We start from the raw sequence: 12,846 nt of genomic DNA on the forward strand, positions 1-12,846 counted from the left end.
TATTAAGTTGATAATCCAATATATAATATTTTCTTTATCATCAGTTGACAAATATTTGACTGTATACATTTAAACCATGTTTTTCTTGGTCAAAGTGACTCAAAATGAAAGAGCAGGTCAAATGTCATCATTTCAATATGAAAGCTTAGCCACCGTTGTTACTTTTCCATCTACGTTACAAAACAACATTTCCCATCATGCTCCCTGGCATTGGCACCCTGGCCGCGCGCTGGCATGTGTGAGCGCGCATTCCCCTCTCGTGCTGCAGAGCGGTTCACTCGGTCGCTCGAGCAATCTGAACAATGACTCTGTGCAAGAGGATGATCCAAAACTGGAGCCATGTGTGATTTAACACCGATACTGTACATTGCGCTGGTTTTAACGCTCTTTTCAACACAAACACCATGAATATGTGGATACCAACAGAACATGAGAAATACGGAGTCGGTAAGTTTGCTGTTTATTTCAATACGAGACTCTTGAGTGTGTGTGACTATTGAATTCAGCGGCAGCCGATTATACAGTGTTTGTTTTTATTCATAACGAAAAGTCTGCTTTGTTGACTCTATGCTGTATTTGATTTTGTTTACAATTATTTGACACTGAAACATAAGTGTTGTGGCACTTTATTTGTGTAATTGATTGTATGTTTGTGTTTGTTTTGTGATGACAGTGTGCATGTTAAACAAACTATCACATGTACATCCTGTATGATGTGTAATGACTGCTGGTCTGTTTTTCTCTAATGCATTTATCATGATAGCATTCAAACAGCCTTTTCCTCAGTTCAGCATCTGTCAGAATTAGAGATATTTGACTCGGTATATATATATAAAAAAGCTTAATAATAAAGAAAAAGTATGTAAAATTTGAATCCTACGAGAATGCGGTTGTGATTATAATATTATTCATAGATATTATGAAACATCAGAGTATGTGTGTTTATGTGTTATATGCATGATCTGTTATTTTTATGAAGTATTGCTCATCTGTAAAGTGTCTTGTTAGATGCTTATGTTATCAGGTGCATGTGGTGCTTCGTATCCATGGTTGATGTGTGTGTGTCAGCTTTTTAAATTAGTCGGTTTAACTTCGTATAAATGGTTCCTTAGCTGAATCAGTGTTTTTTTTTTTTTTTTTTTTTTTTATATATATCTTGCCTACTTGATTGAAAGTAATGCATGCTGTTCATACTGGATTGGTGACATTTGGTGAGGTTAGGTTAAGTCAAGTGAAAATTTGGTTGTTTCATCAAGATTTATACAAATTCGTACTACTCTTACTATTTCTGCCGTATGTAGCATGTATATATTTTACATGTGCAATATGCACATATGCACATTTTCAGTATTGTATGACTTACTCAGTTGACCGAACAGATTTTCCAAATATTCAATGAGTTCATTAAGTAGTAAGCTACTGTTTCATTCAGAGCATAGACAATTATTCCATTTACAATTGAAATCGGAAATTTACGTACAAATTTACGTACAAACTATAGTTTTGGCAAGTAATTTAGGACATCTACGTTGTGCATGACACAAGTATTTTTCCCAACAATTGTTTACAGATTGTTTCACTTTTAATAGACTATATCAATGTCAGAAGTTTACATACACAAATTTAACTGTGCATTTCAGCAGCTTGGGAAATTCCAGAAAAAGATGCCAAGCCTTTAGACAATTAGCTAATTAGCTTCTGAAAGGAGGTGTACTGAATTGGATGTATTTGAATGCCTACCTTCAAACAGAAAAATATTGTGGACCTCCACATGTCTGGTTCATCCTTGGGAGCAATTTCCAAATGCCTGAAAATACCACGTTCATCTGTACAAACAATAGTATGCAAGTATAAACATGTGACCATGCATCCATTATATCGTTCAGGAAGGAGACGCATTCTGTCTCCTAGAGATGAATGTAGTTTGTGCGAAAAGTGCAAATAAATCCCAGAACAACAGCAAAGGACCTTGTGAAAATGCTGGATGAAACGGGTAGACAAGTATCTATATCCACAGTAAAATGAGTTCTATATCGACATAACCTGAAAGGCTGCTCAGCAAGGAAGAAGCCTCTGCTCTGAAACTGCCATAAAAAAAAAAATTGAACTGTTTGGCCACATTGACCATCGTTATGTTTGGAGAAGAAAGGGTGAGGCTTGCAACCCGAAGAATACCATCCCAGCCGTGAAGCATTGGGGTGGCAGCATCATGTTGTGGGGGTGCTTTGCTGCAGGAGGGACTGGTGCACTTTTTCAAAATAGATGTCGTCATGAGGAAGGAAAATTATGTGGTTGTATTGAAGCAACAGTCCAAGACATCAGCCAGTAATTTAAAGTTCAGTCGCAAATGGGTCTTCCAAATGGACAATGACCCCAAGAATATCTCCAAAGTTGTGGCAAAATGGCTTAAGGATAACAAAGTCAAGGTATTGGAGTGGCCATCACAAAGCCCTGACTTCAGTCCGATAGACAATTTGTGGGCAGGACTGAAAAAACTATGAACAAGGATGCCAACAAACCTGACTCATTTACACCAGTTTGACCCAAGTTAAACAATTTAAAGGCATTTCTACCAAATACTAACAAAGTGTGTGTAAACATCTGACCCACTGGGGATGTGATGATAGAAATAATAGCTGTTATATATAATTTTCTGTGCTATTATTCTGACAAAACTTCTGACTTCAACTGTATGTTTTTACCCTTGGTGAGGTTGGTTATCAGGTTAAGATGGTCTGTATGCTGTCTATGTGAACTGTCTTTCCTGTTGAATCTTTGGCAGATAGTTCAATGGAATTTATCATAGTAAACTTATTCAAAGATCAGATATTGCAGCCAGTGGGCAAAAGAATGCTTGTTAGACCTAAATCAAATGTATTCTCTAGTAGGATCTTGTCTTTAATTATGGTGATGTCTCAAAGGATTTTGTCATTTCGCTTTACATTTATTACTTGAAAGTGAGATTTCCCAAAAGTGAGACTTCCCAAAGGGATTTTGTGCTTTTACCTCCAGTGGTTTTATATTTTTCCGTTTGATCCCATGCAGAAACAAAAATTCATATTTCTGTGTTTAATTGGAGGCTGGAAAGTGATTCTCCTATGTAGAGTAGTTTAGAATGAGTTTCAGCCACTGATGAAATATGAATGAACTCCTGCAGTCGCTGCAGTAAAACACCAATTAGCCCTCAGTTGGATTAATTACCGCTAATTAAATCAAGACAAGCTATTTAAATCCAAGTCATGTAACTCTCTAAATGGCCCCTTTGTGACTTTCTAGCTGGTTTCTACCTGCCTAACAGGAACTAGGAAGAATATTTTTAGGCATAATAGTGATTTTGACAGCCTTGGCATTTGAGGAAACAACGTAGACGCTGAATGGTTGGAAATATACTCATTTGTTGTGCATTGCTTCCTTTGCCGTCTTCATTTTGCAAGACAAATGTGATTAACTTAGAGCTTGAAATAGATTGAGGGTGGAATATGACTAACTTTTGAGTTGATTTCAGCTGTCTCTGACTGTTTTCAGTGAATCAGTCTCCCTTGTGTCAAGACATTTTAGAAACGCTCAAATTGCGCCCCCTCATTTAAGCTAAAAAAAAAAAAATCATGCCTCATGTTAAGCTGGAAGCATTTTTTTTTTGTTGCATATTTAACCTATTTTTGAACGTCTGTTGAGGAATTTTTACTCCTTTCCATGCAAGGTTGAATCTCACGAAACCTGTTAAGAACATGCTCTGAATCAAAAGATATCAAAACATAATTAAAACCAAATAAAAATTTACATGCAGAAAATTAAGCCCATTTATAGAACATTAGGTTTTTTGCATTGACAATGTTTTTTTTAAATCTTGAATAATAGTAATAATAATAAGAAATTATAGTATTTATGAAAAAATAAATACTAGCTGAAACACGTCTTGAAACTTTAACTACAACTGCCACTGTTGATAGAAAATTAGGCCTAATAGATTCTACCTTTAGATTATTTCATATGAAACTATAACATTTTGTCAAAATATAACAGTTCATTTTACTCATGTGAAATTGTGAAACAAGTTTGTAAAGGTAAATAGATAAATGAGCACTTAGCACAGTGTTGATCTTTTCCCCCTCAGTGCTGTTTGGCATGTCAGGACTGCCTACTGTTTGAGAGGTTTGACTTGACTTCCTCCGTAATGCTTTAAACTAGAAAAGTCTCACTAGAATTTAAATTGGTCATATCAGTTTTGAGGTCTACGCTCCGCAAAATCGAGGGAATTGCATGCATGTGCCAGAGAGAATAGCAGATCATGTTTGCGATCTGTTTCCGTTACTGTATGGGCCAGGGGTGTGCCAGTGCCAATGGCATGGGTAACTCGCACATCTGTGAGGGCACCATTAATGCAGATAGATATGTACTAATTTTGGAGCAGCATATACTGCCATCCAGCACCGTCCTTTCCAGGGACGTCCTGGAATTTTCAGCACGACAACATCAAACCACATATAGGCTGAATAAGCAGAGCGTGCGGGTGCTAGATTGGCCTGCCTGCAGTCCTGACCATCTCCAATTGAGAATGTGTGGTGCATTATGAAGCGTACAATATGGCAATGAAGACCCCGTACAATTGTGCAGCAGAAGATCTGCATAATGGATGAATGGGTGGAAATTCCACGTTTTAAACTTAAACTTGTGTTTTCAGTGCCTAAATGCATAATAAATGTTTTTATAAGAAATGGTGATGTTTCACATTGGTAAACACACTTGACTGTCCAAACTGTTTTGGAGCGTGTTGCAATCATCTGATTTGAAATTACTGTACATTTTCAAAAAACTATGTAATTCACAAGGAAAACATCATACATCGATCACCCACAACACTAAAACCACTTGCCTTATATTATGTAGGTCCCCCTAGTGCTGCCAAAACAGCACCAACCTGCATCTCAGAACAGCATTCTGAGATGCTTTTTTTCTCAAACAATTGTGTGTACAGAGCAGAACAGTATCTGCATTATCATAGACTTTGTCAGTTCAAACCAGTCTGGCCATTCTCAGTTGACCTCTCATTCTCCACACTCACTGGATGTTTTTTTGTTTTTGGCACCATTAAGAGTAAATTGTAGTAAACATTGAAGGTTTATGGATTACTTTTATTCTAGCCTTCGAAAATCCCAGGAGTTCAGCAGTTACACAAATACTAACTATCAACTATCATCCAAGCTATCATCCATGCGATTATCTAATCAGCCAATCATGTGGCAGTAGTGCAGTGGATAAATCATGCAGATACGGGTCAGGACCTTCAGTTAATGTGCACATCATCCATCAGAATAGGGAATAATCTGTGATCTCAGTGATTTGGACCATGGTATGATTGTTAGTGCCAGATGGGCTGGTTTGAGTATTTCTGTAACAGCTGATCTCCTGGGATTTTCAAAGGCTAGAATAAAAGTAATCCATAAACCTTCAGTGTTTAAATCCTTGTCTTCAGAAGCGATAAGATATATGTTTGTGAGAAACTGATCAATATTTAAGTCCTTTTTTACTATAAATCTCCACTTTCACATCATTTCATGTTCTGAAAGTGAAAGTGGAGATTTATAGTAAAGGATTAAAAGATGTATTTGTTTCTCACCCCAGTGATTGCATCGCTTTAGAAGACATATCATGTAATGTGTGTAGTTTTGACATCTTTAATACCCATAAAAGTGTGAATTCTGTTGGAGCTCATCCAAACTTGCTCTGATGGTGCTCAGATGATTGCATTGAAGGTTATTGTGTCTTGAGCCTGGTAGACATGACTTAATTTGAACCATAATTGAGTTTGTAATTATTGAAATTCAGTTATATAAGAAATCAATTGCACAGACTTGTTCGAAAAAGCAAAGTCATTTTATAGGCTGAACAATCACATTTTGATTGCAAACACCAAAATTACCAATATTCTTTGGAATAATATGTACTGGTGAGTTGTGCACCATAAGACCAGGAACATGTAAAGAGGGTCAATTTTGAATGAATGTAATGGATACATACATAAAATAGTCAAACAAAGACAGGCTATAGAAATGGCCTTGCTTGCAAAGAACAGATCCGTTCTGAAACCTGAAATCCTCCCCTTCCTTTGAAACCGAAGCCTGGTGCTTTCCAGAAATCCTGTTATTGATCCTAAGATAGGCACACTCCCTGACCTCATAATCCCTCTGACCTTTGACCTCGTGTTCAGGGTGCAAACAGGGAGATTATTAAAACACCCTCTGCGGCTGGAACGTGGATGTAATTAAGTGTGGTTATGAATGCCTCATTAATGCAGAGTGAAAGCTTCTGTGCGAATAGGGATCGTGTATGAGGGAGAGACAGATGTGAAGAGAAGGCCGTTATCTGTGCTCTTGGCAGGCAGCAGTGCTGTTAGTGTCTGGCCCAGACAGCGCTATAGATACAGCTTTGAGAGGCAGTGTGACACCCAACCAACCACCTTCTGTTGACATCCCCCACATCATATTAGACAGTAAGCGAGCAAGCCAAAAACAGGAGCATAGAGTCTTTCTCAACAGTCTCTCTTCTATACTGGCTTTTGAATTCTTTCCTCATTTCACATTACATTCCCTGGATGCTCTTAATATTTTCCCATTTCTGGCCTCCCTTTGCTCCCATCCATCTCTGTTTCTGTCAAACCTCTTGCTCAACTATCATTTGTCTTTCCTGCATCCTTTTCAGTTTATCACCCTTAAAATGATAATTCACCCAAAAACGACAATTCTGTCATAATTTCATGTTGTTGCATGTTGTTCTCAGGTTGTACGAGTTGTATGCTTTTTTCCACTGGAACACAAAAGGAGGAATTTTAAAGACTGTACACGCACCGCACAGAGAAAAACCTTGATGCTATCCATCTGAAATCGAGTGAATTTAAAAAATGGGTGTTGAATGAAGCCAGGTGGTTGGAGGGGTTAGGAACTGATTTAAAAACAGGGTTTTTCCTGCAATTAAAATTTTCGGCGGCTGCCCAGGCAAATTTTTGTGCTGCCGAAACAAAATTAACGATATTTGTCTCTAGGACTGGATAATAAACTGATACCAATATTTATTGAAAACGTTTTTTGAAATTAATGATAAACATTTGAGTAATTTTCGATATTTAGCCTACGTTCTACATCTAGACAATCGAATCAGATATGTGTCACTAAAAACGCAAGCAATTCAGCAAATTTATACACACAACTGGCGAACTGAATCACACACACATTTATTTGGTACGTGCCAAAATAAAGGTTTTCAAATACACATCTTTGCCAATATAGATTACGATTTGACAGCAGTAACAGTAACTGTGATACTTTGTTTATATGTTACAGTTTATATGTTAACTGTGATAGGCTTGTTTCCCACTCTACACAGTTTTCATTTTATTTTGGCTCTTAATAATTTAAGTAACCTTTAGGAATATCTGAAGGCAAAAAAGGGCAGTTTATACCTAATTCGAACAGAACATAAACCGGCGGCCAAAAGTTTAGAATAATGTACAGATTTTGCTATTTCGGGAGGTGCTTTAGTTCACCAATGTGGCATTCAACTGATCACAAATTATAGTCAGGTCATTACTGATGTAAAAAACAACACCATCACTATTTGAAAAGCCATCACTCCAACACCTTATCCTTGAGTAATCATGCTAAATTGCTAATTTGGTACTAGAAAATCACTACATACCATTATATCAAACACAGTTTTTGAGTTGACACTGTATGCAATAGACTGGCATGTATTAAGGTCAATATTAGGTCAGAAATGGCAAAAAAGAATCAGCTTTCTCTAGAAACTCATCAGTCAATCATTGTTTTGAGGAATGAAGGCTATACAATGCTTGAAATGACCTAAACACTGAAGATTTCATACAAAGGCATACACTACAGTCTTCAAAGACAAAGGACAACTGGCTCTAACAAGGACAGAATGACAGCACCAGTTTCATGTACAACAGTAAAGAAGACTCAGGAGGCCTTATGGGAAGAATTGCAAGAAAAAGGCACTTTTGAAACAGAAAAACAAAATGAAAAGTTTAGAGGTGGCAAAGAAACACAGACATTGGACAACAGATAATTGGAAAAGAGTGTTATGGATCTTAAACCCATTGAGATTTTGTGGGATCAGCTAGACTGTAAGGTGTGTGAGAAGTGCCCAACAAGACAGACACATCTGTGGCAAGTACTACAGGAAGTGTGGGGTGAAAAGTCACCTGAGTATCTGGACAAACTGAGAGAATGCAAAGGATCTGCAAAGCTGTCATTGCTGCACGTGGAGGATTTTTTGATGAGAACTCTTTGAAGTTGTTTAAGAAGTTCTGAACATTGTTTTCAAACTGTAATTGTAATTTTTCACGTTATTAATGTCATGACTATACATTGTGATCAGTTGAATGTCACTTTGGTGAATAAAAGTACAAATTTATTTCCATAAGAGCAAAATCTGTACATTTTTCCAAACCTTGGGCCACCAGTATATATAAGCCAAATGGAAAAATGTGTCCATTATTTGTTGAAGGTCCAGATTTAAACCCCTTTTTGTACTTGCCCTTTTATTTAGAGTGCAATGACATACAAGCACAGGCAAGACCATTGATGGTCATCATTTCTGTGGTAAGGTCAATTTAGCTAGTCTTCCTAAAAATAAATTCTACAAATAAGGTGTTAATTGAATTAGCCTAAGCTTAATGAGATTTCGTATTGCACCTTAAATTAAAAAAGAAAACCATTTAAGACCCTTTTATTTGTTGTGTGTGCTCATATAGAGGTTTTGTTGTTTGTAATTGGTCTGAAAGTGTATTCGAGGATGAAAAACCAGTTGCAGACCTAGATCTCACATATAAACAAATGTTTAGACATGGAATGGCAAGATATCAGCAGCTATTCCTTGTTCTTCACACCCACAAAGCGATTCCTCATTAAGATATTTTTCATTATTGAAGACCTGTGGAGTTTTCAGTATCCCACTGCGTGCTTTTGCTCCAATCAGATGGTTGTCTGATCTCGACTCACCCTGACTTTGGTGTTAAACCACTTCTGAGAGATGATGTGCTGTGATTTTAGTAAAGGCAGCTTTGCTACACTATAACATAAATTCTGAAACAATTATACAAAATGTGTTTGCCAGCTGTCTGTCTATTCCAGGTTATTTCGTTATTTCAACTGCTACTAATGACTGAGAAACATGATTATAGAACTACAATTAAAATAGAACCTAGAGGGCAAGAGGGCGGAATCGTGAATAGGTCTAAATTATCAAATTTGTTTTATTAGAAAACGTTATTGTTAAAATCAAAACTTTTTTATTTACTACAGAATACTTTTAAGTCTTTTAAGAAAATACAAGCTTCACAATTCTGCTTTTAAAACATTCAACTCAATTGCATGCTACAGAAGATTACTTTGTTCAGTTTGTAATTAAGACCAAAGAACTGTATGAGTCAAAATAGGTTTGTGAACCAGCAACCAGTTGTTATTCTGAACTGTTAACATAAAAAAAAAATAAAAAAAAATGGAACAGTTACAGTATGCTTTTCATGATTTGAACATGAATTTCTCTGCCGATGTGGACGCAACACTGTACTAAAACACTGTAGCACTATTCAGCGGCAGTGCTGCTTCTCTTCTGAATTTATAAGATTAGTCCGATTCCCGAACAAAAGACTCTTATGAGCCAGTTTTTTTTTTATCTCCTGCGTGGAACACAGTGCAACTAGTGTGGTCTGATTCTTGAACAAATGACTCCTTTAAGCTGGTTCTTTTGAATATACAGCGTAAAACATGTTTAGCTTGACCATTATAGTCCGATTATCAAATGAAATACTCTTATGAGATGGTTCTTTTGAATCTACAGTGTGAAATGTATTACCAGTGTATGACAGTGTAGTATGATTCACCAACGAATGAATCTAATGAGCCGGTTATTTTGAACCCATAGTGGAAAACGTATAGTGCAACCAGGGAAGTCCAATTCCCAAACAAATGACTCTTATAAAATAGCGATGGGCAGCGAGTACTTGAGTACTCTGTAGTGACAGCAATGATCGATCATGAAAACGACTGATAATGATCATGCATGATGGAACTTTTCACTTAATTTGAAATCCAGTGATAATTGTACTCCAACTTTTCAAATGAGGCTTATTTTTTCATTTCGAGATTATGATTTTCAGTGGTACCTTCCAATCTAAATCATCAGCGCAACATGACTTTCTCTCTGGGGTAGTGACAGCACTCAACACTCTGGAGAAGCGTGCACACACACCAGGCTTCTTCCTTTCGAACAGCTAGATGGAGCAGAGCTGAATGTAACAGGACACAAGGTCTTACATTTTTTTTTTTTTTACTTAAACGTATATTAAAATGTGATGGTTATGGTGTCTCCTGTCATGCCAACCACATGTCAAAATACACGGTTCAGCCAGACACTATGGTCCTAATAAAGTCCCCGATGTGGTGTTCTGCTGTTATAGGCAATCCGCCTCAAAGTTCAACATGTTGTGCATTGCTGAGATGCTATTCTGCTCACTACAATTGTACAGCGTGGTTATCGGAGTTACTGTAGACTTTCTGCCTGCTGGATCCAGTCTGGCCATTCTCCGTTGACCTCTCTCATCAACAAGGCGTTTCCATCTGCAGAACTGCCACTTTCTAGATGTTTTTTTGTTTTTGGCACCATTCTGAGTAAACAGTTGTGGGTGTGAATCCTAGGAGATCAGCAGTTACAGATATACTCAAACTAGCCCGTCTGGCACCAACCATCATGCCACGGTCAAAATAACTGATCACTGTTTTCCCACATTCTAATGGTTGATGTGAACATTAACTGAAGCTCCTGACCCATATCTGCATGATTTTAGGCATTGCATTGCTGTCACATGGTTAGCTGATTAGATAATCTCATGAATAAGTAGGTGTACAGGTGTTCTTAATAAAGTGCATGGTGAGTGTACATAGTATGCACATAGTACTCGACTACTTGAGTAGAAAAAATTAACAAAATGCCAATGCCCATGCCCATGTATTATAAACCAGTTGATTTGAATCTACAGCAAGAAACTTACAGTGTGAACAATGTATGACTCTTATGAACCAGTTGTTTTGAATACATATTGCAAAACGTACAGCGTGACTAGTGTAGACCAGTTCCTGAACAAATGGCTCTTATAAGCTTGTTCTTTTTAATCTACAGTGCAAAAACGTGAACAGTGTAGTCTTATTCCTGAAAAAATTGCTCTTTTTAGGCAGTTCTTTTGAGTCCTCCAGTGTAGCACGACCAGTGAAGTTTCATCATTTAGGCAGATCCCATCAACAGATTGGCAACAGACTGCTAAGGGCAGTATTGAATTTCATATTCCAGATATTTCTTCTTCATAAGTGAAAATTCTTAATGGAACTGTTAAGGAATTGGAATCAGAACCAGAATGGTAAGGCCTAATTCCTTACGATTCCCATCCCTAGGTAAAAACAATTTCTGTGTTTATCAACAGATGCTTTCCATAGCCATTAAAGATTCACTCAGTAACTTTTGTCTTTGTGTCATTTTGCACTTACACTGACACCTAGAGGCTTGGATGCAGCATCATTTAAAATCAACAGTTTTTAGTTTCAGATGCCATTGTAGAAATGTAGGATTCACAGTCAGCCATGATTACTTCAATCAATGAGTGAAATTGTGAAATAACAGGACATTTACTGAGAGTAAGCGAGTAGTATTCAACTGGTCATGTGATTCTAACATGCTTTTATAAGGTTACTAATATGACTGGAGTCTTCATTTGAATGTGAGTGGTCATGATTTCCTACATATATATCAAAATTGCAATACTTTTCTTTAGGAGTTCAACTTTTTTAATGAGGAAATAATTACTGAGTGCACCTTTAAGTTGTAAATTACTCTGAATATCCCTTTAATACTTTAATTACATTTTTCAAATTAATTTGGCCACTGAAAGCTTTTCATGTTTTTCTTTCCAGGCTTTCACTCACATGTACATGTCTCGACAGATTTTCTCTGCTCGGTCCGTGGGGAAAAGGGTGAACCGCAAAGGGACCTGAGATGCTATTAGCTGTTATCTAAGCTGTCAGGAGTGCGATACAGCATTAGTAGCCTCGCCTGACCGCTGTTGTCAAAGCAACTGCACCATATGCCACTTCTTTAACACATCTCGCCAAGGCCGGATGCCTCACTTTCTCATGGAGTTGGTGTGCTATCTAGATCACTTTTACCCCACAGCAAGGCCAGGATTAGGGCAGTATTCCCTCTCAGGGATTCTATGTGAACACAGCCCCCCTTTTTTCTCTGCTGTACTTAATGCAGTTCTTTTAAGTAGCTAATTAACACCCTGCTGATTGTTAGCATGTCTTCTCCTTGCTGTGTGAACTCGTTTTGACAAGATTAATTGATTCGAGACTCGCTCACCTGTGTAGTGGAGGTTAGTGAGTATAAGATGCCACAAAACCCTGTTCTTCATGAGTAAATGACCCTTTTTATTTATATATTTATGAAGATATTTTTTAATCTTTAAATCTTTTTGATAGTTTGAAATCCATTGTTTGCAGCCTTTTTGGATTTATCAAGTGCACCCAATCGTTGACAGCACAAATGATAGCAAAGTGTTCCATTTCTCTAAACGTATGTTGCCTTATGGTATCCGTTTCCTTTTTCCGTTGCTCTGTTGAAAGATTAAGGCTTCTGCTTCAATGTGGAGAGATTCTGCTGGATTTTATGATCCAATAAATCACTTTCTTCTTATCATTTGAAGTTAGTTCGTCCAGAGAGGCAAGTTCCTATTTTCTCCTTCTCATCGCTGATTGAATGGGGTCTGCTTAGCATTCCAAC

General features: G+C 37.3%; 1 protein-coding gene across 3 annotated transcripts in view; it reads left to right on the top strand.

Moving 5' to 3' along the window:
- Window positions 1-283: 283 nt before the first annotated feature.
- The window catches only part of dock4b (dedicator of cytokinesis 4b), a 120,117-nt gene continuing 107,554 nt past the window's right edge, over window positions 284-12,846 (top strand). For all 3 annotated transcript variants that reach the window (XM_052118833.1, XM_052118835.1, XM_052118834.1), the window contains exon 1: window positions 284-447. In XM_052118833.1, the coding sequence (XP_051974793.1) occupies window positions 405-447 (43 nt within the window). In that variant the 5' untranslated portion in view covers window positions 284-404. The remainder of the gene's footprint in view (window positions 448-12,846) is intronic.

The sequence above is a fragment of the Xyrauchen texanus genome, chromosome 45, assembly GCF_025860055.1.
Source record: "Xyrauchen texanus isolate HMW12.3.18 chromosome 45, RBS_HiC_50CHRs, whole genome shotgun sequence".
In the NCBI taxonomy this organism is placed as follows: domain Eukaryota; kingdom Metazoa; phylum Chordata; class Actinopteri; order Cypriniformes; family Catostomidae; genus Xyrauchen; species Xyrauchen texanus.